Below are 27,024 nucleotides of genomic sequence, written 5' to 3' on the forward strand. Positions count from 1 at the left end.
TCTAAAATTGACACTCTAACATCACAATTAAAAGAACTAGAGAGGCAACAGCAAACACATTAAAAAGCTAGCAGAAGGCAAGAAATAACTAAGATCAGAGCAGAACTGAAGGAGATAGAGACACAAAAAACCCTCCAAAAAATCAATGAATCCAGGAGTTGGTTTTTTGAAAAGATCAACAAAATTGACAGACCGCTAGCAAGACTGATAAAGAAGAAAAGAGAGAGGAATCAAATAGACGCAATAAAAAATGATAAAGGGGATATCACCACCGACCCCACAGAAAAACAAACAACCATCAGAGAATACTATAAACGCCTCTACGCAAATCAACTAGAAAATCTAGAAGAAATGGATAATTTCCTGGACACTTACACTCTCCCAAGACTAAACCAGGAAGAAGTTGAATCCCTGAATAGACCAATAGCAGGCTCTGAAATTGAGGCAACAATTAATAGCCTACCCACCAAAAAAAGTCCAGGACCAGATGGATTCACAGCTGAATTCTACCAGAGGTACAAGGAGGAGCTGGTACCACTCCTTCTGAAACTATTCCAATCAATAGAAAAAGAGGGAATCGGCCAAGACCGCGTCCGCCCCGCGAGCACAGAGCTTCGCCTTCGCCGCTTCGCCGCCCGTTCACACCCGCCGCCAGCTCACCATGGATGATGATATCGCCGCGCTCGTTGTCGACAACGGCTCCGGCATGTGCAAGGCCGGCTTCGCGGGCGACGATGCCCCCCGGGCCGTCTTCCCCTCCATCATGGGGCGCCCCAAGCACCAGGGCGTGATGGTGGGCATGGGTCAGAAGGATTCATATGTGGGTGACGAGGCCCAGAGCAAGAGAGGCATCCTCACCCTGAAGTACCCCATCGAGCACGGCATCGTCACCAACTGGGACGACATGGAGAAGATCTGGCACCACACCTTCTACAATGAGCTGCGTGTGGCTCCTGAGGAGCACCCCGTGCTGCTGACCGAGGCCCCCCTGAACCCCAAGGCCAACCGCGAGAAGATGACTCAGATCATGTTTGAGACCTTCAACACCCCAGCCATGTACGTGGCCATCCAGGCTGTGCTGTCCCTGTACGCCTCTGGCCGTACCACTGGCATCGTGATGGACTCTGGTGACGGGGTCACCCACACTGTGCCCATCTACGAGGGGTATGCCCTCCCCCATGCCATCCTGCGTCTGGACCTGGCTGGCGGGGACCTGACTGACTACCTCATGAAAATCCTCACTGAGCGCGGCTACAGTTTCACCACCACGGCCGAGCGGGAAATCGTGCATGACATCAAGGAGAAGCTGTGCTATGTCGCCCTGGACTTCGAGCAGGAGATGGCCACGGCAGCTTCCAGTTCCTCCCTGGAGAAGAGCTACGAGCTGCCCGATGGCCAGGTCATCACCATTGGCAACGAGCGGTTCCGCTGCCCTGAGGCTCTCTTCCAGCCTTCCTTTCTGGGCATGGAGTCCTGTGGCATCCATGAAACTACCTTCAACTCCATCATGAAGTGTGACGTGGACATCTGTAAAGACCTGTACGCCAACACAGTGCTGTCTGGTGGCACCACCATGTACCCTGGCATTGCTGACAGGATGCAGAAGGAGATTACTGCCCTGGCGCCCAGCACGATGAAGATCAAGATCATTGCTCCTCCTGAGCGCAAGTACTCCGTGTGGATCGGCGGCTCCATCCTGGCCTCGCTGTCCACCTTCCAGCAGATGTGGATCAGCAAGCAGGAGTATGACGAGTCTGGCCCCTCCATCGTCCACCGCAAATGCTTCTAGGCGGACTGTGACTTAGTTGCGTTACACCCTTTCTTGACAAAACCTAACTTGCGCAGAAAACAAGATGAGATTGGCATGGCTTTATTTGTTTTTTTTGTTTTGTTTTGGTTTTTTTTTTTGGCTTGACTCAGGATTTAAAAACTGGAACGGTGAAGGTGACAGCAGTCGGTTGGAGAGAGCATCCCCCAAAGTTCTACAATGTGGCTGAGGACTTTGATTGTACATTGTTCTTTTTTTTAATAGTCATTCCAAATATGAGATGCATTGTTACAGGAAGTCCCTCGCCCTCCTAAAAGCCACCCCACTTCTCTCTAAGGAGAATGGCCCAGTCCTCTCCCGAGTCCACACAGGGGAGGTGATAGCATTGCTTTCGTGTAAATTATGTAATGCAAAATTTTTTTAATCTTCGCCTTAATACTTTTTTGTTTTATTTTGAATGATGAGCCTTCGTGCCCCCCTTTTTTGTCCCCCAACTTGAGATGTCTGAAGGCTTTTGGTCTCCCTGGGAGTGGGTGGAGGCAGCCAGGGCTTACCTGTACACTGACTTGAGACCAGTTGAATAAAAGTGCACACCTTAAAAAAAAAAAAAAAAAAAAAAAGAAAAAGAGGGAATCCTCCCTAACTCATTTTATGAGGCCAACATCATCCTGATACCAAAACCTGGCAGAGACACAACAAAAAAAGAGAATTTTAGGCCAATATCCCTGATGAACATCGATGCAAAAATTCTCAATAAAATACTGGCAAACCGGATTCAGCAGCACATCAAAAAGCTTATCCACCATGATCAAGTGGGCTTCATCCCTGGGATGCAAGGCTGGTTCAACATTCGCAAATCAATAAACGTAATCCAGCATATAAACAGAACCAAAGACAAGAACCACATGATTATCTCAATAGATGCAGAAAAGGCTTTTGACAAAATTCAACAGCCCTTCATGCTAAAAACGCTCAATAAATTCGGTATTGATGGAACGTACCTCAAAATAATCAGAGCTATTTATGACAAACCCACAGCTAATATCATTCTGAATGGGCAAAAACTGGAAAAATTCCCTTTGAAAACTGGCACAAGACAGGGATGACCTCTCTCACCACTCCTATTCAACATAGTGTTGGAAGTTCTGGCTAGGGCAATCAGGCAAGAGAAAGAAATCAAGGGTATCCAGTTAGGAAAAGAAGAAGTCAAATTGTCCCTGTTTGCAGATGACATGATTGTGTATTTAGAAAACCCCATCATCTCAGCCCAAAATCTCCTTAAGCTGATAAGCAACTTCAGCAAAGTCTCAGGATACAAAATTAATGTGCAAAAATCACAAGCATTCTTATACACCAGTAACAGACAAACAGAGAGCCAAATCAGGAATGAACTTCCATTCACAATTGCTTCAAAGAGAATAAAATACCTAGGAATCCAACTTACAAGGGATGTCAAGGACCTCTTCAAGGAGAACTACAAACCACTGCTCAGTGAAATCAAAGAGGACACAAACAAATGGAAGAACATACCATGCTCATGGATAGGAAGAATCAATATCGTGAAAATGGCTATACTGCCCAAGGTTATTTATAGATTCAATGCCATCCCCATCAAGCTACCAATGAGTTTCTTCACAGAATTGGAAAAAACTGCTTTAAAGTTCATATGGAACCAAAAAAGACCCCGCATTGCCAAGACAATCCTAAGTCAAAAGGACAAAGCTGGAGGCGTCACGCTACCTGACTTCAAACTATACTACAAGGCTACAGTAACCAAAACAGCATGGTACTGGTACCAAAACAGAGATATAGACCAATGGAACAGAACAGAGTCCTCAGAAATAATACCACGCATCTACAGCCATCTGATCTTTGACAAACCTGAGAGAAACAAGAAATGGGGAAAGGATTCCCTATTTAATAAATGGTGCTGGGAAAATTGGCTAGCCATAAGTAGAAAGCTGAAACTGGATCCTTTCCTTACCCCTTATACGAAGATTAATTCAAGATGGATTAGAGACTTAAATGTTAGACCTAATACCATAAAAACCCTAGAAGAAAATCTAGGTAGTACCATTCAGGACATAGGCATGGGCAAGGACTTCATGTCTAAAACACCAAAAGCAACGGCAGCAAAAGCCAAAATTGACAAATGGGATCTAATTAAACTAAAGAGCTTTTGCACAGCAAAAGAAACTACCATCAGAGTGAACAGGCAACCTACAGAATGGGAGAAAAGTTTTGCAACCTACTCATCTGACAAAGGGCTAATATCCAGAATCTACAAAGAACTCAAACAAATATACAAGAAAAAAACAAACAACCCCATCAAAAAGTGGGCAAAGGATATGAACAGACATTTCTCAAAAGAAGACATTCATACAGCCAACAGACACATGAAAAAATGCTCATCATCACTCGCAATCAGAGAAATGCAAATCAAAACCACAATGAGATACCATCTCACACCAGTTAGAATGGCAATCATGAAAAAGTCAGGAAACAACAGGTGCTGGAGAGGATGTGGAGAAATAGGAACACTTTTACACTGTTGGTGGGATTGTAAACTAGTTCAATCATTATGGAAAACAGTATGGCAATTCCTCAAGGATCTAGAACTAGATGTACCATATGACCCAGCCATCCCACTACTGTGTATATACCCAAAGGATTATAAATTATTCTACTACAAAGACACATGCACACGTATGTTTATTGCGGCACTATTCACAATAGCAAAGACTTGGAATCAACCCAAATGTCCATCTGTGACAGACTGGATTAAGAAAATGTGGCACATATACACCATGGAATACTATGCAGCCATAAAAAAGGATGAGTTTGCGTCCTTTGTAGGGACATGGATGCAGCTGGAAACCATCATTCTTAGCAAACTATCACAAGAACAGAAAACCAAACACCGCATGTTCTCACTCATAGGTGGGAACTGAACAATGAGATCACTTGGACTCGGGAAGGGGAACATCACACACTGGGGCCTATCATGGGGAGGGGGGAGGAGGAAGGGATTGCATTGGGGAGTTATACATGATATAAATGATGAATTGATGGGTGCTGACGAGTTGGTGGGTGCAGCACACCAACATGGCATAAGTATACATATGTAACAAACCTGCACGTTATGCACATGTACCCTAGAACTTAAAGTATAATAAAAAATAAAAATAAAAATAAAAATAAATAGTAATTTTAATTATTCTAAAATAAACGTTACTAACCTATGGAAAGGAAAATGTGAAGGCAATTTTTCCAGTGGTGGATTGAATCAGTTGACATATTCATAACCCTCACAGTCCAAAGGCAAAAATTTGTAACATTTTTACATGTAAGTAAACAGGTCTTTTCAAAGAGCTGGTTAGAAATCTTGGCACCAACACTGTCCTCCAAACAACTACATACACCAGTACTAACCCAATCATTCATGCTCAATATCCTTCAATATAATCTGCTACTTCAGCAGTTACTGAAGTCAGCCTTAGTAAAATTCTAAGCAAAAACTATATATTTGGGAGCCAGAATTATAAAACTCACTTATTTTCAGTCTAAATTTTGCACTGTATTCTCTAGGAAGCCAAACTTGAATAGTGTGCCTTTTTGTTATATTAAAGCATCAGAGCAATTCAAAATCCAATGACCGATTACTACAAATAAAAGGTTAGTTCTGTATTAAATGTGTCAAACAGCAGTTAATACAACAGCCAATGGAAAAATGATCAACTTGCTAATAAATAAAAATCTAAAGAAAAATTTAGAAATTTAAAAATATTTTTCATCTCAACTGGCAAATATGTTTCAAAGTGATAATATTAAATGCTTTAATAAATACAGTGAGATTGGCAATAAAACAGACTGTAGGTCTCTACTCAAACGTCAACTTAGAGAGAACTTCTCTACCCAGCCTATCTAAAATATTACCTCTACCCCTTCATTCTCTGTTCCTTTATCTTTCTTTTTCTTTATTTCACTTATCACTATTTGAAATCACATTACATATTTTTCATTGTCCACTTCTTTACTAGATTGTAAACTAGAAACTAGATGAGTGGAGGGTTTTATCATTATGGTTCTCTACTAATATACATACAGTTGGTGCTCAAAAAATAGCTGTTAGACCAACAAATTAATATGAATGGGAGTGCAAATTGATATACTCTTTTTTTTTTTGAGACGGAGTTTCACTCTTGTTGCCCAGGCTACAGTGCAATGGCACGATCTCAGCTCATTGCCTCTCAGGTTCAAGTGATTCTCCTGCCTCAGCCTCCCAAGCAGCTGGGATTACAGGCACATGCCACCACGCCCGGCTAATTTCTCTATTTTTAGTAAAGATGGGGTTCCACCATGTTGGCTAGTCTCGAACTCCTGACCTCAGGTGATCTGCCCACCTCAGCTTCCCAAAGTGCTGGGATTACAGGTGTGAGCCAGTGCGCCCAGCCTGATATACTCTTTTTGGAAAGTAATTCGAAATACATAACAAAACCTTCAAAAGTTCATATCGTCTGAAGAAAACACCATTTCTGAACATTTATTCTTAGAAAATTCAGAAATGTAAAGTTTTACATTTATTACACGGTTTTTATAATAGCAAAAAATCGGAACCAACCTACCCAACTATAAAAGAATCCCAAGAAGTAACACACGCTGATACGCTCACACTACCATCAACTACAATATTTCCTTCAAGTGATTAACTGAATCCATTGTCTTATTTTCCACCATCAAGAAATTAAGAAAAGACATTTCATTTCCAAGGTTTTGCCATGCTTAATGATAGATGATCAAAGAACTGATCCTATGATGGCCATTAACCATCCTTCCTAAAATTTCACCTAAACTTTGACAACTTAATGCCAAGGACACTGTGCAAAGCCTCCTCGGCCCACTAAACACCACATAATGAACACACACCAATTCTTTAAACATCTCCACCTCCACACAATATGAAAACAGGTACTTAATTATTTTAATAGCTACAACAGTCCTCTAAGACAAGGCCTCTTACATTTATCTTGAGTTTGGTAGACACAGAACCTATAAACATGGTTGAAGTTGCTGGTTAAAGGTAATTCTACATATAACCTAGCGCTTGCAGTATGTGAATCTAGATATCCTTCAATAAAACTCATCAAACAAAATACTCACCTAAGCATGTTCATAATGTTGTTTAGTCTCATCAACCTGACAGAGTAGAGGCCTCCTGCAATCCTGAAGGTTAAAGAATTAGCTAAAGCGTATCTTTGCAATAACAAAAATTTGTTAGGATAGATGAGGTTATTTAATACAATGAAAACTGCAGACTAACATGTTTGATAAAGAAAATTATAAGAATGTAAATATGGTTCTTCTACTTTATAGAATATTTTGCTAAAAATAAAAACAAAGTATTAAATTATTCATGAATCATAAATGAAATGTACATCAAATTAAGTACACTGATAACAAATATATAAACATATATTTAAAACCAAAGGTGAAGAATAAATATGAAAGTTATAGAATTTTAAAAAGAAGCACAATCTAGACTCTTAATTCCATTGTTTTTACTATGCCCAGCATAATACCTGACATATAGGAGGCACTTCATAAATATTTGTTGAATGTGTAACGATAGCAATCTTTGCTATGGTGGAGCCTTTGCCAGAATGCCTGGCACACAGCAAATGCTTTTATGAATTTTATCAATAATCCTCACTAAAATCCTATGAAGTAGGTTCTTTGATTATTTCTAATTTTTATGAGTCAGGAAACCAAACTTAAAGCAGTTAAATAACTTGCCCAGTGTTACATGGCTAAGGAGCAATGAGGCTAGGACAAATCTCTTAAGCCTGTTTTTTTATCTCACTGCCATTACTAACAAATTGAAAAAAAGTGTTAAATACACTGAAGGCAGAATGAATTCAAAATGTATACGTAGGTGGTCTTTGTAATAGTAGGATTTTTTAGTGATTTACATAGAGCTTGAAGTAATTTCTCAGATACCTGTTCACTGTGCACTTGGTTAAGATTATAGTTCTCTATCATAAAATTAGGGATTTTAAAACTATAAAAATTCACACAATAAACATCATAAATATACAGAAATTAAACTACAAGGTCAGCTATCCCTGATAAAGGGTGTTAAAAATAAAAAAATAAAAAACCAGGGAAATTTCAAAGTAGCCACTTCAATAACAGTGACCAAGAACCATGAGAAATCTGTATTTCCTATGTAATTTGGGGTTTCAGATTGAGGAATTTAAAGCACAGCTACTCCCTATTTGCTTCCTAAAAAATACATTTCGCTTAGCCTGCTATAAGGCACAGGACCGACCTTCCATCCCCTGTGTTTTCCAGCATCTTCTTATTTCAGCCACAATGATCCCCCAATTGACAATGAGCTTGCGGCGTGGCCCCTACTTACCTTGCCTACCTTCATTTCCCACCTATTTGCATTCTTATTCTCTAGGAGTACTATAAAAATTACAGTTCTTAGAGCACCTTCTGTTCTCTCATGTCTGTGGGCCTTTGCATACCACATTCTCTTCAACCTGGAGTTATCTACCCCTGATTTTTTGGGCAAACTTTTACTCATACTTCAAGTCTCGGCTCTAACATTACCTCTTATCCTTAACTTGATTAGGACTTCACCAACTCACCAGCTGCTCCTTCTCCTGCTACACTGAGCACATATACCAGAAACTCACTTATTTAATTATTTAAAACATCTGAACAAGTAGTCAGTTAATTTTAAAAATAAGTGCAAGCACAGAATCATGAAAAAGTTTTAGATATATTAACTATTTTAACTCTTTACAAATAAGCCTACACTCATTCACCAAGGTCTTTTGCTTAGTTATAGCACGAATCTGTTGACCAGAGCTGTGTCATATTTCTTATATAAGCCACATCAATAATATACATTCTGCGATTTTCAGTTTCAGTTTCTTCCAAGTGGACCAAGAGCTTAGACATTTGTGAAACAATTTGCATGCAGAAGAATCATTCTAGATTTATGCAATTTTCCCAGTCTTTCATAGTTGTCACACCTACTCAACATGTTTTTTTTTTTTTTTTGCTATTCATCTTTATCCAAGTTTCCCAAAGCATTCAACTCAGTTTTCATAGTAAGAGTTTTTTAAAACCCATTTCACTAGTTTATATAAAATTTAATTATATTATGTCATTATAACCAAGATAACTAGCATGAACACATTTGAGAACAAGCACAATTAACTTTGGTGAGCAAGCCACTCACTTTGGTGGGAGAACATACGCATAATAAAAAGTAGACCCAAGGCCAGGTGAGGTCACTCACACCTATAATCCCAGCACTTTGGGAGACCTAGGCAGGAGAATCGCTTGAGCCCAGGAGTTACCAGCCTGGGTAACATAGTGAGAACTTGTCTCTACAAAAACTTGGAAAATTAGATGGGCATGCTGACACATGCCTGTAGCCCCAGCTACTCAAGAGGCGGAGGCAGGAGGATCCCTTGAGCCTACAAGTTCAAGGTAACAGTGAGCTATGGTCACACCACTGCACTTTAGCCTGGGCAACAGAGTGAGACCCTGCCTCTTTAAAAAAAAAAAAAAAAGTAGACCCAAGCATTCTGAGAATGGAGAACACCAGTTATTCTTTGTAGGTAGAAGCCAGTTAGTGAAATATCTCCTAAACCACATTCATAGCTATTGCCCAGTTGCACAATAAACATATTTTTGTACAAACATCTCACTAAACCAAAAATTCAGAACTGGCTTGCTATTGCATGCCTGTGTTATTGATTCCTTCAGCCCTCTAGGCAGCTGGGCAGGGCTGGAGGCAGTCACAGTCTCCTTCCCAACTAAACGGTCTCTTTACCCTACTCATTTTCTATGTAAGTAACATGGGAAAATTTGGGAAACACTGTGTTATACAAAATTTTAAGTTCTTTAAGGGGAGTGACTGTCTTTATTTTTGCATTTCCAATAATTAAAATAGTGGGTATTTGATAGGTTTGTAGAATAAACGTAATGAATAAAGGAGACTTCGATAGCCTCACATAGTGACTACAAAAACTTGGAAAATTAGATGGGCATGCTGACACATGCCTGTAGCCCCAGCTAAACCAGAAAAAAGGACTTCAGACAGGGAGATAGATGTGACTGTTAGGGGTAAGACTGGGCCAGAAGAGCAGTGATGGGAAATTAGTCTTCTAAATTATTTTATTTATTTATGAATTTATGTTTTATCTCTCCCACTAATATAGAGCTCTATGAGTATTAGGCCCTTGACTATCTTGTTCGCTTGTATCTCAGTGCCCAATGCCTATCACACAGTAGCTATTCAATAAATATTTGTTAAATGTATCACGGGAAGAACTTCAAAGAGAAGTGAGGGTATTTCAGGCTCTAAAGGAAGGAATGGAACCTGCTCTACTCTACTCAAGGAAAGACGGAGAACTGATGGAAAGGCCATACTTTAAAGACTTTCAAGTTTCTTTCGAACATCGATGGCAACTGGTGAGTGTTCTACAATACATCACAGTGATGAGGAATGTGGGCTGAGGTAGACCTGGACCTAAATTCTGCCTTATTAGCTAAGGAAACTTGTGTGGATAACTCAATCCCTCTCAGCCTCCACTGTGTCTTCCATTATGAAAAAAGGATAATAGTGAGCTCCTAGAGTTATCTGAGTAACATGTAAGAAATACATGTAGAAGAGTTGAGAACAATGCTTAGCACATTAGTGCTGAATAAATGTTTGTTGCTATTGTTATTAATACTGTTGTTGATAAGCACATAAAGTATGCCACATTCTGTGCACTAGAGATAAAGAAAGGGATGTACTCCTTATTGTTACTACGGGATACCAAAGAACCAGGTCTTGGGGCCTATGTACCTGGTTCATCAGGGCCCCTTCTCTTAGGCAACTTACTCTGAACTTCAGTTTCCTCTTTTGTAAAATGACATAATAGTACCTATCTTCCAGGTCTGTTATGAATATTAAATGAAATCACAAACATAAAGGATTCAGCACAATGCCTGACATATGAGTACCCAAACATTAGCAATAATCATTAACTACAGGATATAGAGCTTTGCATACATAACTTTTTACAAAGTTTTTAAAAAGGAAAAATGCTTAAAGCTTTGCTTCATTAAAAACCAAAAACTCTTTGAAATGGTGTTTCATGTTCTTTTGAAATAAGAGAATATTTTTCAATCTGCTTTTGGCATTAGGACTATATGTACAATGAAGACACCTGTCTTAAACAAGCCTGTCTATAAATAGAAATCTGTATTTAATGGCCCACTTCTACTTCTTTCCATATTTAGTCCAGTCATAGGTATTCTCCTTGTACATCCATGTTTCTTCTCAGCTATCTTTTATGTATTTTCACTTTTGACCTTGAAAGAAAAATTCCATCAGTACTCTTAGTAATTACCTTGTGCTTTGTTTGACTCAGTGGGAATTTTAAAAATGAGATACAGGTAACAAATTAGCTTGGATAGCTTTATAATGTTTCTAGTTAAAAATAGTGTATCTTTGCAACTTTTTGTAAATCAAACTATTCTAAAATTAAAAGTTAATTTTAAAACACATATTGTAAGTTGCTTCTCACTTATTCAATGCTCATGTGTTAACCTACTTATAGCATTTTATTTCTTCCTCTTGATGTACTTGCCTCTCAAACTCCTGTAACTACTGCCCTTTCAATAAAAATTGTAGGAATTTCTAAAATGCTAAAGAGATATAAAACTATAATGCTCCCAACTGTGCACTTTAAACCTGGAAAACTAGAGAAGAGATGACAATAAAAGAATTGGCAGAAAACTCAGATGAAAAAAAAAGAAATAAGTAAAACACTGTGGTTACAGATGGCAAACAATCCTACAAAGTAGATAGTACCTATGAAGAAAAGGTACCAATTGCTCCCTAAACCTTATTATAATCTAGAATTTTTATAGAAATTTTAAGAAGTGGCCAGGTGTGGTAACTCATGCCCGTAATCCCAGCTCTTTGGGAGGCCGAGGCGGGTGGATCACGAGGTCAGGAGATTGAGACCATCCTGGCAAACACGGTGAAACCCCGTCTCTACTAAAAAACAAAAACTTAGCCAGGCATGGTGGCGGGCGTCTGTAGTTCCAGCTACTTGGGAGGCTGACTCAGGAGAATGGCGTGAACCCAGGAGGCGGAGCTTGCGGTGAGCCGAGATTGCGCCACCACACTCCAGCCTGGGAGACAGAGCGAGACTCCGTCTCAAAAAAAATAAATACATAAATTTAGACATTTTAAGAAGTTCAAAGACTTCTGAGTATTTTCTAAGTGTAAAAGGTAAAAGTGATATACAGATGGTTTAAAAAAATTCTAACACTACAAACAGATATGTATATTCATCACCTTTTTGTAGAAATCAGCTGAAGTCATAAAATTAGTCAGCCTTGTGGAACATCTGACCCATATCCTTATCAGCTAAGAAGACAGTTTTAAAAGAACATTCCACTTTAGTATGGATTAGAAAGGACAAAGGTAGATGACTCAGGGAGCTGGAAAGGAATGCTAACAGAAATGGAGTTCCAAACACCAACCTGCTTACGACACAATCTGTTCCAGTAAAGTCCTTAGTAAAGGACTAGCTCTTTACTAAAATCATCTTGTATCTCCCTTCTTGTTAGCCTACCTGTGGGCAAAAGAAGCTTCAGAATAACTAATAATCCTAAATGCCAAAAACAAAAAAACCCCACAGCCTCTTACATCATCCTGCTTATGCTGTATACTAGCCTTAAACTCTGAGGTATTGAATAGCCTGTGATTAAAGCAGTGTAAAATACAATGATAGTTGTTTTTTTTATTTGAGGCAGAGTTTCGCTCTTTCACCCAGGCTGGAGTGAAGTGAGGCAATCTTGGTTCACTGCAAACTTTGCCCCCCAGGTTCAAGTGATTCTCCTGCTTCAGCCTCCTGAGTAGCTGGGATTATAGGCACCTGCCACCACACCCGGCTAATTTTTTGTATTTTTAGTAGAGATGGGGTTTCTCCATGTTGTCTAGGCTGGTCTCAAACTCCTGACCTCAGCTGATACACCTGCCTTGGCCTCCCAAAGTGCTAGGACTACAGGCATCTGCCACAGTGCCCGGCCTACAGTGGTAGTTTAATTATGTAATTCACATTGTTGGAACAGCTCCAGAGAAATGGGTGGGAATGGGGAAAAGGCCAGAGGCTTTATTAAAAACAAAGTTCTCTATAAAAGGTTAAAGGGCTGGTATGGGTGTGTTAGACAAAAGACAAGATGACATAAAACAGTGAGGAGGCAAGGCTGACCTCTTTTTTGGATGTATAAATGAAGAAAAAGGCAAGATCTGCTTAGCTTGCATGTTTAAGGGAAAATCTATAAAGAAGCCCATTTCAAAGGGGCACAAGAAAAAGGTTGGAGATGATGGAAAAGTTCTGTATATTGATTGTGGTGGCAGTTACATGACTATGAGCACCTGCCAAAACTCATAAAAATGTGCACTAAGAGGGGGGAAAATCCCAAAGCTATTAACAGCTAAAACTCTGATTAACCTTATGAGGTTTGCTTATCACAATGGAAAACAAAAACAAGCATCTTTTAACTAACTAATTGGGTTGATGTTTTATAATATTGAAAAATTGAAACCAACTGTTTGAGTTTTATAATGAAGCATGGTTTTACGATTTTGTTTCAATCTTCTCTCCCTCAAATGGAAATTGAAGTTTCTGATATCTCCCCAGTGCAACCCACCAAGAGAAGAGGGAGGATCTCAGTCTGGAACAGGGGCTGCAGTGGCAGGCAGACAGACTCAGCATCTGGCTCTCAGGGGCTTTCTTCTGGCTCCAGACATGGAGCAGCAGACCCATCTACCACATGCTCCACCACCAAAGAACGGCTACATGCTATTCAGTTTATTATTTTTAGACACCTACTACTCTCAAAGCTTTTTTCTCTTTGATCATCCCTCTATCCTCAGGGAAATCTTGCCTCAAGGTTACCCCAGGAGTCTAGCCTAATGCCAGAAAGTCTTTGCTGAGCCTCAAGCCAGTAAGATCCTTCCACGGCACCCTATGGACTGTTCCTTGCTTGTTCTGTAGTTAGCTGTTTCTGGACCCATTTCCTCCACAAACATGGGGCCAAAATTCTGAAAAGAGATCAAGACTTATTTTTGTAGCACCAGCAACCAACTAGTGCCTCACAGAGAGAAGGTACCCGAGAAATGTATCTTGAATGAGATTCTAGGACAGTATTTCTTATAATCTTTACAGGTCATGAACCCCCCTTTGAAAATCTAATCAAAGTCAGGTAATCTACTCTAAAAATGTACATTTATACATAGTTTCACATATAATTTTAAGAAATCTATGAAGGGACTGCAATTCCTACAAAGACCTCCCAAATTGAGATGTCTGGTTAAACATTCTAGTCTCATCTGAGCTATACAATGCAACAAGTGAAGTGTCAGCTGTTTAAGTCTGATCTAGAACAAAAAAATGAATTAGTAGGCGATCCCCCAAGTAAGAGATGTCAGGAAAGAAAAGAAGTAGACATGGGCCGCCCATCCCATTTTATACAAAGATTCCCCCAGTATCTGTATTAAATAAAGATAATGGGGCCTGGCATGGTGGCTCATGCCTGTACTCTCAGCACTTTGAGGGGGCCAGGAGTTTGAAACCAGCCTGGATAACACAGTAAGACCCAGTTTTCTACAAAAAAAAAAAAAGATTTTTATAGTTAGCCAGCCATAGTGACACATGCCTGTGGTTCCAGCTACTCAGGAGGCTGCGGCAGGAGCGTTGTTTGAGCCTAGGAGTTTGAGGCCACAGTGATAAAATCATGCCACTGCTGCACTACAGCTTGGGCGACAGAAGAAGACACTGTCTCCAAAAATGTATATATGTGTTTTCATTCCATTGTAAGACATATGATACACTTAGGGAGTAGAATACCAAACTTATCTTTATTAGTTATCACTAGCCCTGTGACACATGAGTTGAGGTCTAAGAAGACTATCTGTGGGGTAGAAATTGGAATTGGAGTGACTGGCAATGTTCAAATAGTATTACCACCTAAACTCACACTCTGATTTTCCTAATAAATTCAATTCTGTGGAACTGAACTGTCCTCTACTTTGGACACAAAGGCAGTAGTTAGAGACCCTGGTCCAACAATAATAACCTGGAGTCTATCAAATCAAATATGTAACTGCCATTAAAGTTCCATGTATTTACTATTGCTATTTCTAAAGTGAAATTATAGACATGTAACCAGAATGGAATGAATAATTATGGGCTTGTTGTCAGTTCCTTTATCAGGTCCCCATTTCTGAAAGTCCTGTACACAAAGGAATGTGAAGGAAGGTAATCCCGAGAGAAATTCAAAAACGGTTTAATTCATCATGAAATCAAAAGCTGAAGCTTTGGCAATATTTGCTAAATCAGTATTAGTATGTTCGCTTAGTATCAGTATTTCTATACATTACTGTTTTAAAACTTTACGTCAAAGAAACGATGAGACTCTTTGGTATTCAGCCATATCCTCAGAGCCATTTCTTTAAATGCCACTAATTCTTTTCTGTGGAATACTTTTTAGAATCTCATTTGTGTGTGTATCTCTACATACACACAAAACAAGTCTCTAACGGCTTTATTACTGGCTAGTTGCAGCTGGGAAATCTTTACATGCCCAAAGCAAATCATCCTATATGGCATACTGTGTCAGATGCTTGGCCAGACTGCCTCAAGATTTTTTTTTTAATGTGCAAACTTTAAATGCACAGTGTACTATGGTTCACCTTCAGGAAAAAAAAATGCTATGTATCTGTACACATAAACTATAAGTTGCTCAGACTTCCTTATAAACAAACAATAGCTTTTAATGTTTTTGTACTGACAGACTAAGAAAAACTCTCAGCAATTTTACAGAACAAAACAAAAACTCCATTGGAACTAAATACCACATTGATGCATGCTATTCTCTTCATGCTAATTCTCTACCCTATGACCCCATGTGACTCCTCCCCATTCGCAAATATACCTTCACTCTTTTGATCATATTTAATATTGAAATGAAAAGTCGTGGGTTTTTTTTTTTTTTTTTTTTTTGACACAGGATCTCGCTTTGTTACCCAGGCTGGAGTGCAGTGGCGAGATCACAGCTTACTTTAGCCTCAAACTCCTGGGCTCAAGTGATCTTCCTACCTCAGCCTTCCAAGTAGCTGGGACTACAGGCACATGCCACCAGGCACAGCTAACTAAAAAAAAAAAATTTGTAGAGGCGAGATCTATGTTGCCCGTGCTGGCAAAAAAGCCTTCTTTAGAGAATATTTTGTATAGAAATGAAAATACATCATCACCAGGGGTCAGTGCCAGCCATGTGACTAACAGATTTTAAATTAGCGTTCAACAGAACCTGTCAGCTCCAATACCTTCTTGAACAGGCCCCATACTTTCTCATAACTCTGATCTATTACCCATTCCTCTCCATGACCAACATGTAAGCTTGGCAAGGACCAAGACACTCTCATAACCTCTCTGGAAAACAATGAAATGGTCCAATGAAGCTACACATGCTGGCTTGTCCTTCCTTGCCCTAATTTTAAAACATTAACCTTAATATATATATATATATATATTTGTATAATCTTGATTATTACATTTAGTTAACATTTACAAAGAAGGAGCAGAGTACTATCCATAACTCTATAAACTGGGTTCTTGTTAGCCATAATTCAATAAAACATGAACTCAAAAGACTTCTCACAAAACATCTATGTACTCACCAAGAGTTAAAACGAAGCATTCAACACAAAAGGTAAGAATGAGTAAAACCTCACAATATCAAATTTCAATGTCTATCTATAAAGTATGTCCTTCAATCTAGTATTTATGAAAAACTATTTTTATCTAAAAAGTGGTTAAGGCAGGAGGTCACTTGAGGCCAGGAGTTTAAGACCAGCCTAGGCAACATAGTGAGACCCTGTCACTACAAAAAAAAAAAATTGGCCCAGCCTGGTGGCACATGCCTGTAGTCCTGGCTACTCAGGAGGCTGAGGCAAGAGGATCCCTTGAGCCCAGGAGTTCGAGGCTGTAGTGAGCTGTGGTTGTGCCACTGCACTCCAGCCTGAGTGACAGAACAAGACCTCATATCTAAAAGAAAATAAAAAATAAAGATAAAAATTCTAAAAGTGATCATCTGAAATGACAAAGGCATATGAGGTCAGTTTTCTGAGAGCCAAAGAAATAAAGAAAGCTACTAAAGATGTTCTGAAAATACATACGCTAAAATGGGGTCAGTAAACGGGCCAGATAATAAGTATTTCAGGTTTTACAAGTCACACTGTCTCCACTCCAACTATTCAACTCTGCCATTGTTGCAAAACAGCAGTTATAGACAATACGTAAATGAATGTGTGTGTGTGTTCCAATAAAACTTTACTTACAAACCAGGTGGCTGACTCTGCTAATTGTCAACCCATACACAAAAACATAGATTCATTGGTATGACAATGTTTATGTCACACCTTTGATACAAGACATACAATGTTTATGTCACACCTTTGATACATTTCTCATTGACATGAGAAATGTTACTCTAAATGGCTGTTCTTCCACAGTAATTTCTTTTCACTTAGGAATATAAAATATTATTTGTATTTTTTTAAAAAAAGACCTATGTTCACTTTTAAAAATTACGTTTTGAAAGGAAAATTGACCTCTATATAATCTCTAAGGCCTGAGAAAGGAAACCTATGGGAAAGAGAAGAGTGGGAAGAGGAGGCTGGAAGGAGGCATCCAATAGAACCAAGGTGAACAAACATTAACCCACAATTTGTATTCTCAGAGCTATCTACAAAAGCTGGTAACATGCATACTGTATATAAAACACATTTGTGCCCTCAAGAAACTCATGACATAGTTGAAGAGCAAACTTATTTTTTGCCTCTGCATTCCAAAATTTTCAACATTAAGGGCATACAAGATTGCAAAATACATTTTTTGAAGAAGCTTAAAACTTAGGCTTCAAAATAAAGACACTTTTAATGAAGACTTACACTTTTATAAACAGAAAAAGACCGCATGAAATCATATTACATCCAGAATTTGTTCTATATTTCTATTCTTTTGTCCTACATCAATTCTGTATTACTATCAGTAACTATGGCTCACTACACGGGCATAGCCTCCTGAAAGAATTTATCAGAACTTTCTTGGGAATGGGGTAGGGTAGTACTGAATTGAAAAAATCCCAAGGTGATTCTGATTCCTCTTCTTCTTCCTTCTCCACCCTCTGAACCCCACTTCAAGGATCCCTACTATATATCATGATCTCTCAAAGTACAAAAGATAGATTTCTCCACTGAAAAAAAAAATTCTTGAACCTTAAAATATACTGAACATAATAAATCTGTGTGCCTTCCTTCAAGTAGGCTCTATCTCCAAAAAGTTAAGTTTGTATAGTAGAAAACAAAAAATTCCCAGGTCTGCAAGCAAGAATTAAGACCAAAACCACTGTCAGGAACAGTGGTTCATGTCTGTAATCCCAGCATTTTGGGAGGCCAAGGGAGGCAAATTGCTTGAGCCCAGAAGTTTGAGAACAGCCTGGGCAACATGGCATAACCCCATCTCTACAAAAAAACCCACAACAATTAGCCAGACATGTTGGTAAACACCTGTGGTCCCAGCTACCGAGGAGGCTGAGTGGGAAAACACAAGCCCAGGGAAATAGAGGCAGCAATGAGCCTTAATCATGCCACTGTACTCCAGCTTGGGTGACAGAGTGAGACTGTCTAAAAAAAAAGAAACTATACTTCTATACCTAGGTCCAGGTCCATCATAAACTATATAAGGGAGGTTACTTAAATTAGGATAATTCCTAAGCAAAAGGTGTAAGTGTTTCAAGGAGGGGGGAAATAAATAGTGCCTAAATTTATTATAAGTTTAGGCTGTTCCCAAACATTTTTAAAAATCTGACTGAATTTATACCTACTTATTTTCTTAAACAACATACCTATCCAGAAGAATTCTCTTCTAACTCTTTCTTGAAAGAAAATACTATTAAATCTACTACTTAAAAGTAGAAAAATAAATCACTTCATTCACAAGGGCCAAGGAAATCAAAGACCAAAATAGCAGACGCTAAAAATGCATATTGTAATTATTAAGCATTACAGCCAAGAGGAATTTTAGCTTTAACATCAAAAATAAGAGACTCTTTAGAGTGAACATTATGTGAGATTTTTATTTTTTGGCTTCTTTTTTTTATACTAAGAATGTCATGCATAATTTTTAACAGTTTAAGAACTGAAAGACATTTTCCACATGTGCAAATAAACATACTTCTAACTAGGCACTATATATTTAATTTTCTCATTAGGAAAAATAAGAGGGATTCCATTAGCTTGAGCTATGGTAGATAGTATATAAATTAATGAGTGAAGCTGTATTCTAATAATACTTCACAAACACGGGTGGCTTTCAAGCAATAGTTTGCCATACCCCTGCTGTATAAACAGCCCAATTTTTAAACCAATATTAGATTATGTAAGATTATAGACATATAAAAAAATGAACTATCTATATTTAATTATTCCACTGTTATCAAGTCTTTTCTACTTGCAGTGAAATGTGCCAAAAGAAGCATGGTTCCAAAGTGCTGAAAGGACAGGGAAGAAAGCCAATGTGTTAACCAAATCCTTAAACAATCACTTCATTTAGATCATCCATTCAACAAGTATTTGCTCAAGACACACGAACCCCTGGCTTCGGGATCTAATATGAAAGACAACACAGTTACAAACACGACTAATTAGGCTAAGTGCCACATGATGGTAGAAATAACCACTAACATTTGCAAAATGCTTCAAGGTTTAACATATTTCCACAGAAATTAAAAAAGCTTCAAAATAACCCTGTAAAGTACATAAAGTACTTGGTATTATTCTCATTTTACACAAAACTCATAAGCAGAAGAGCTAGGATTTGAACCTCCAATACTACTACTCCATACCTCCACAGTGCAGCTTTCTGCTAGAGGCTGACAGATGTACAGGCATTTGAATAGAACCTCCAAGAATGGGCAGTATTTTGATAGAAGAGACCCTGGCATTCCGAGAAAAAGCACATACAGAAGTCCAGAAGCAAGGGAATACAATGTGCGCAAAGGTAATGCTAGGCTAGTTCACATAAGGCAGATGGGAAATAAGGCTATAAAGATGAGTTGAAAGCCAGAAGAGAGCTTTAAGGTCTGGCAAAGAATCCATGACCCTATGGGCAATGAGAAATCAAATGTTTTGGAAGAGAGAAGGAAGAAACAAAGTAAACGAAGCTCTTATGGTATATTTAGTACTTTGCAAAACAGTCGTTTCATATCCAGGGATATTGGGTACTGCCACAGGGAGATTAGACTGTTAGAGGACCTCAGCAAGACTCTGAGAGGTCTAAAAGAAGAGAAAGGAGCTGAAGCCTGTCTCCATAGTTTCAGGATGAGGGGTCAGAGAATTTAAAGAAAGTCCTGTCTTGTCTCACATGACGATTGTAACAGGTCCCCTATACTACCCTACCCTCCTAAGTTAAACCAGCATCCAAAATTACCCTAGATTTTCCTACATTTAATCTAAAACTTACCGAATCTTCAGGGGGTCTCTGGATTTTTCCCCAATCCACAGAAGGCCCCTTTTCTTGCAAAAATCTATGAAATAGCTTCCGAAATCCATCCAGGTCTTTTTTAGTGTGCTGTGAAAATAGAAGTCATTGTTACAACCAGCACAATGCTAAATATTTAATAAAAACATAAAGACAGATACAAGTTACACATTTAAAATATCTTTGAATGAAATTCTTATACCATTAGGACATGGAGTGAGCAGAGATTTTTTCACATCCTAAAAGCTAATAGAGGCTGGGCATGGTTGGTGCACACCTGTAATCCCAGCACTTTGGGAGGCTCAGACCGGTTGATCACTTGAGCTCAGGAGTTTGAGACCAGCCTGGGCAATATTGCAAAACCTGGTGTCTACCAAAAAAAAATACAAAAACCAGCCAGATGTGGTGGTGTGTGCCTGTAGTCACACCTACTCGGGGGCTGAGATGGGAGAATCACTTGAGCCCAGAAGTTGAGGCTGCAGTGAGCAGAGATTGCACCACTGCACTCCAGCCTGGGTGACAGAGTGAGACCCTGTTTCAAAAAAAACAAAAACAAACAAACACCATTTGTTTAATGGGAATTCCAACTGGCTCTGTATTTTTTTTTTTTTTTTTTTTTTTTTTGAGACACAGTCTTGCTCTGTTGTCCAGACTAGAGTGTAGTGGCGCAATCTCGGCTCACTGCAACCTTCGCCTCCCAGGCTTAAACCACCCTCCTACCTCAGCCTCCCCAGTAGCTGGGACCACAGGCGCACACCACCATGCCTGGCTACTTTTTGTATTTTTTGGTAGAGACAGGGTTTCACCACGTTGTCCAGGCCAGTCTCAAACTCCTGAGCTCAAGCAATCCTCCTGCCTTGGTCTCCCAAAGTGCTGGGATTACAGGTAGAACCACTGCTCCTGGCCACTACACTTACTTACCAGTATCTTTCTCTACTTCTAAATGAAAATTAATCTTCACTAAAAGAACAAAGAGAAATAAAACACAGCTAGCTTCAAAACATTAAGTATAAATTGAAATATAAAAATGAAAATACTAACCCATTGCTTTATAAGTAAAAAAGTGAATGCCTCCCAGTTCTGGGAAACTTCTATTACAATTGTCAAAGTAGCATGGTTCTAACAGAATTGACTCTTTGGAAACAGCATGCAGGACATATGAAGCTAACCTCTCTCAATTCCAACTGAACACAGGTATGCATTCCTCCACCCAATGACATCAAAACACAGAACAAAGTATAATTTGGTTCTCATTATTTTAATGACTTTGAAAACTTCCTAGGCTTAAATGAAAAAAAGATGATGGATTTACAAAGGGCAAATGTTAAAAGCCCTTAATTGTTAAGCAATTCTATTTTTTTTGTTGTTGTTTTTGATGTTATCGTACATCTTGTGCTGATTTGAGGCTGAATGATGATGATCATCACTGGCAGTAACTCAGCATGAAGACAGATGAAGCAGGAAAAAAAAAAAAAAAAGAAAAACCACTGTAGAGACCTCCTTACCTCAAACTCATGTGATGATGCTGTGGTGAGTATTTTTTCTAGTTCCTTCTTCACAGATAATTCTAGCTCTTGCCGAATGACTTCTTGGAACTGAGAAGCACCATCTTGAGACATTGCTTTGCTAAGATCTTAAAACAAAAATATAAAACCATCAACTGAAAACTCCAGGAAGCCACTCAAACAGCTGGTAAGCTATAACTGATCTATTTCTGGTATTCAGCAAATGAAAAGGGCTCAGTCTCATGGTCCCCTTATCCTGTGGCAGTAATTCAGTGGTGTCAACTAGTTAGGACTTGTTTCACTCCAGTTTCATATTCTCCACTAAACAAGAACCCCTTGAAAGGTACTGGCAATTCCAAGGTGCCTCTACTTTCCTGTATCAACGTTTTCATTTTAAAAGGAGAAGGGCATAGGGCTGCCTGCCATCTTCTGGTTCCCAATTTCAGCTAAGACTTACGTGTGTCAGACTAGACTTTTAATGCTTTTGGCACACCTGGGCACTTCTGTGACAGATGGATCTCACTAAAGGTGACAGAAATCCCTTTTAAATAAATACAAACAAAAAAATAGAAAACCACAGAAAAAGGCTGGGCAACGGCGGCTCAGGCCTGTAATCCCAACACTGCGGGAGGCTGAGGCGGGTAGACCCTGGAGCCCAGGAGTTTGAGACCAGGCTGGGCAACATGGCAAAACCTCATCTCTACAAAAAATACAAAAATTAGCCAGGTGTGGTGGCACTTGTCTGTATTCCCAGCTACTTGGAAGGCTGAAGCAGGAGGATACCTTGAGCCGAGGAGGCAGAGGCTGCAGTGAGGCAAGATCGTGCCACGGCACTCCAGCCTGGGTGACAGAGCCAGATCCTGTCTCAAAAAGAAAAGGAAAAAAACAAAAAACAAAACAAAACAAAAAACACAAAAAGAAACACCCCAGACCCAAATGCCTTGGGAGAAAAACACCAACACAAGCGGCTGTTTTACACTTTATCTAGAAAGTAATCATCTTATTTACTTCTCATAAGATAGGGACAACTGGATTATTGTCCACCCCTCCCCTTCTATCCTCAGTACTTGATTCAATCTTATTTTTAAAATGTATTTGTAAAGTTTATATTCAAATATTTTGTTTGATAACTAGTTATTTTTACAAATGTCTGTTAATTTAGCAGAATCACATTTCATTAAGGCTAAAAACTCTTTCCTCTTATATACTCCACCTACTATAAATTCTTTCACTTATTATTTGAACAGGAGAAGACATTTATACAGATAGAATTAAAGCCAACGTATTTTAAAGATACTTTTGAGAACAGAAAATAGTAAACTATGTTAACTCTTGGGGTAATTTATTTAATATAAATAGCCTCTACCTCCTGCAAATAACTAAAAGTGTTAACAAATGAGGTATTTAACATAGCTCTTCAAAAATCTTTTCATATATATGTTCCATCACATCTAAATCCATGAGAAAAAAATCCAAGGAAATTTGCTGAAATTGAACTCTAAAATACCCAATTTCCAACCATGGTCTTTTTACAGTTGTAAACCCTAACACAACTAAGTTAATACTCTCCAGTAATACTATCAAAGTGGACAGGGATTGGGTGGTCCACACCTGTAATCCCAGCACTTTAGGAGGCTGGTGGGGGGAAGATGGCTTGAGGCCGGGAGTTCAAGACCAGCCTGGGCAATACAGCAAGACCCAGTCTCAATGAAAAATACAAAAATTAGCAGAGCGTAGTGGCATACACCTGTAGTCCTAGCAACTAGGGAGACTGAGGTGGCAAGATCATTTGAGCCCAGGAATTCCAGGCTGCAGTGAACTACGATCATGCCACTGTACTCTATCTAGCCTGGGAACCAAAGAGACCCTCTGTGAGCCAAGAAGCACCATACACCATGTGTGCTTCATAAACCACCTAAAGGTAAATTGTGGCTAATAAGTAGCAATCTGATTATAATCTGTAAAAACCCATGACAATGGATGAGCACATTTGCCTAAACTATGAGAGGTAACTAAAAGTTATTGCAGAACAGTTCAAACTAGAGTTAACATTACATCATCCATATATGTTCATCCCTTGACAGATTTAGCTGTAATTTAAAATTTGTCCCTGGTTAAGTATCCTACTCCAACACCCCATGTGTACCTGGGATGCCTCTTTCCCTAATCTTTAAGCCAATCCTCATTCAATGTTTGGGAAATAATTTGAAATAAAAATCTACTAAATACAGAGGAAGAAAAACCTCTATATTAAAGAACATATGAATTGATTCTTTAATTTTATTTTTTTTGAGATAAGGTCTTGCTCTGTCACCCAGGTCGGAGTGCAGTGGCATCATCAAAGCTCACTGCAACTTCCACCTCCCAGGCTCAAGCCCACCTCAGCCTCCCAAGGAGCTGGGACTACAGTCATGGCTAACTTCTGGTTTTGTTTTGTTTTGTGTTTTTGCAGAGACAGGGTTTCCCCATGTTGTCCAGGCTGGTCTCAAACTCCTAGGCTCAAACAACCTGCCCACCTCAGCTTCCCAAAGTGCTAGGACTATAGGCATGAGCTACCATGCCTGGTTTGAATAGTCTGATTCTGATCAATTAAAATACATCAAGAAGTAACAATACAATAATTTTTTAAAATAAGTTATTTTGTTAGACTCAAACACATCTATAGACTTGTTACTTTGTTGCTGAAGTTAGATCCTGAAACTCAGCATTCACAGGCACATTCCTAAAAAATCATGACGGAATCATTTAAGTTACACACTGGAAAAATGCCAAAATGATAAAACTAAATGTAACTACAAAGTTTAGAAGTAACTAAAGTAGCTGTTTCAGATTTGCCTAAATGAGAACCATTTGAAAACAAAAACAAAACATTTTAGAAGCTCCCTCTGCAGAGCAATAACTTATTAATTTACATGATTTAAGGCCAAAACACACAGAACCCAAGTCACTATCCTATCAAGCCAAGCTAAGGCTGGCTGGCTAAAAGACTCATATTTAATATTGCATGTGCTCTCTGTCAACACAGGTCTAAGTTTCAGAGGCAGATTTGAAAAAATCCCAGACAGAGGTTCAAACTTGAGAAATGTCTGTAACCTTTGTTTCTTCCTTTTGTTTGATACAGCACCAATGCACACGAAGAATAATTTGTTTTCTTCCACCCTCTTTAAACATACAATCGGCTTAAACAAAAGAACATTACAACAAGCCTGTCACCTCTTCTACCCCTCTAAAAGCTCTGTTTTTAGTGATTAAAGAATCAGTAAGGGCTTGTAACAAACAAAAAATATTCAAGAATAAAGAACAAGGAAGAGTGCTTAGACAAGAAGAGTAGCTATCTTAAGCATCTGGGCACAGACCAGAGGCACAGAGCAGGGAACCATTTCCCTTAGTGGTGACTTCCTCATCCATCCTGAATTTTTTTAAGAAAGGTCTGAAATTTCTGGTAGGAAAAGTAGTACAGATGTTAGAAGCTTTCTTGGATTTAACATTCTCAGGTTACACTTCTGACAAGGACAGCTGAGTTTTTTAAAGGAAGGTCAACTAAAATGCTCTGAATAATGCAAGATTTCTAACCTCATAAAGTGTTTTGTCCCTATTTCCTAGCAATGTAAAATTGATTTCCCCACGACTTCAGACATAGAGTGGATTGGGAATCAAACATTTCACTACCTTAGTCATAAACATTTTTATAGATGGGTGGGAGCATTTAACCTACTCTCATCATTTTACAGACGAGGAAACAGGTTGAAAATAGTTAAATGACTTACTCAAGGTCACAAAGCAGGCCAGTGTTGGAGCCCAGAAGCAAAGCCATGTTTTTTTAGCTGCATTCTACCATAGTGAGGCAGACATACCTTGCTAATGTTTTTTTCCTGGCCTGGCTCTCTTTAACCTTGACGTAAAAGCCCTAAATACCACACTCTCCTCCAAAAACATTTATATCAGAACCTCTTCTTATGTTCAATCAACAGACAAGATAATTTCCCACCACATAAAACTGGACTTACTAGACACTTTAAGTCAATTTCAGATAGAACAGGCAGTAACTTTTTTCACAAGTTCCTCCTTTCCACCAACTTCCTAATTCTTCCTGTTCACAAGAACTAAAATTTCAACATCATGGGCTTTTTTATCCAGCTGGAGCCAAAAAAGAGAGAGAGATACAGTCAATCTGACAAGTGAATGTTTTTGTTTCTTAATTCATGGATCTCATTTCATGTATTTCAGCAAGTCAGAGGTATATAAAATATCCTTCCCTGACACCCCGACACTGGCGCAAACAAAATAAGTACACAAGCTAGTTTCAGAATGCACAGGCCACGGAAAAACCACAGGGAAGGCACCAAGAGCAACAAAGAAGTTGAAGAGCCATCCCCAGGCCACCGCTATCTGATCAGTCCCAACCTTCCTGGAAAACCCACAATGAGAGATACTCAAAGTCAGAAAACTGGAGAGCCCGCTTAATCTTAAATCAGGAAATGATGTGTGATCCAAATAACCATAAAACCCCAAGAATTTAATGGCAACTGGAAATAATCAAGATAAAGCTATCTTTATTATTTCAAGATATAAGTAAAAAATAATCAAGATAAAGCTGTCTCTCATCCTAAACTTTTTTCCTGAGCTCCAGGATCACATTCTTTACTGCCTTAAACACTTCTGACACCTGGATACCCAGCTGGGTACCTCAAACTCAGCATGTCCAAAACATGACTGACCATCCAAACTAAATTACTCTTTTTGCCCTCCCTGTTCCCCACGGCATTAACATTTTCACAGAAACTAAGGTTTAAACCTCATAGTCACAGCTGGCTCTCCCCACCTTTCCCCTCGCATTGCACAATCCAATATCAAAACTTCTTAAATGATTGCCATAATTCCATTCACTGTTTTCCATTTTCATTACTGCTACCTTAACTCCCCTAGCATTTTTACTCTCCTAGTCATGACAACCACTTTCTAACTAGTCTGCCCATCACTCTAATCTAATGGTGCCAAGGAGGATGGATTGATCTTAAGTTGCAACCCCCATCATATCACTTCTCTTCCTTGTTTGATGAAATTCTCATTGCCTACAGAAATAAATACAAATTCCTTATCCAGGCATGTCTCAAAAGTCAAG

General features: G+C 39.0%; 2 protein-coding genes across 4 annotated transcripts in view; one reads left to right on the forward strand and one right to left on the reverse strand.

Annotated features, from left to right (window-relative positions):
• UGP2 (UDP-glucose pyrophosphorylase 2) overlaps positions 1 to 27,024 on the reverse strand; it is a 60,722-nt gene that overhangs the window by 21,200 nt on the left and 12,498 nt on the right. For all 3 annotated transcript variants that reach the window (XM_010381665.2, XM_010381664.2, XM_010381666.2), the window contains exons 2-3: positions 21,903 to 22,030; positions 20,380 to 20,487 (exon numbers count right to left, since the gene is read on the reverse strand). In XM_010381665.2, coding sequence (XP_010379967.1) covers positions 20,380 to 20,487; positions 21,903 to 22,016 — 222 coding nt within the window. In that variant the 5' untranslated portion in view covers positions 22,017 to 22,030. The remainder of the gene's footprint in view (positions 1 to 20,379; positions 20,488 to 21,902; positions 22,031 to 27,024) is intronic.
• On the forward strand, positions 577 to 2,388 carry LOC104659174 (actin, cytoplasmic 1). The gene has a single exon (XM_010359323.2). The coding sequence runs from the start codon at positions 662 to 664 to the stop codon at positions 1,787 to 1,789; it is 1,128 nt and encodes a 375-aa protein (XP_010357625.2). The 5' UTR covers positions 577 to 661; the 3' UTR covers positions 1,790 to 2,388.

Source organism: Rhinopithecus roxellana, chromosome 17 (assembly GCF_007565055.1).
Source record: "Rhinopithecus roxellana isolate Shanxi Qingling chromosome 17, ASM756505v1, whole genome shotgun sequence".
Lineage (NCBI taxonomy): Eukaryota > Metazoa > Chordata > Mammalia > Primates > Cercopithecidae > Rhinopithecus > Rhinopithecus roxellana.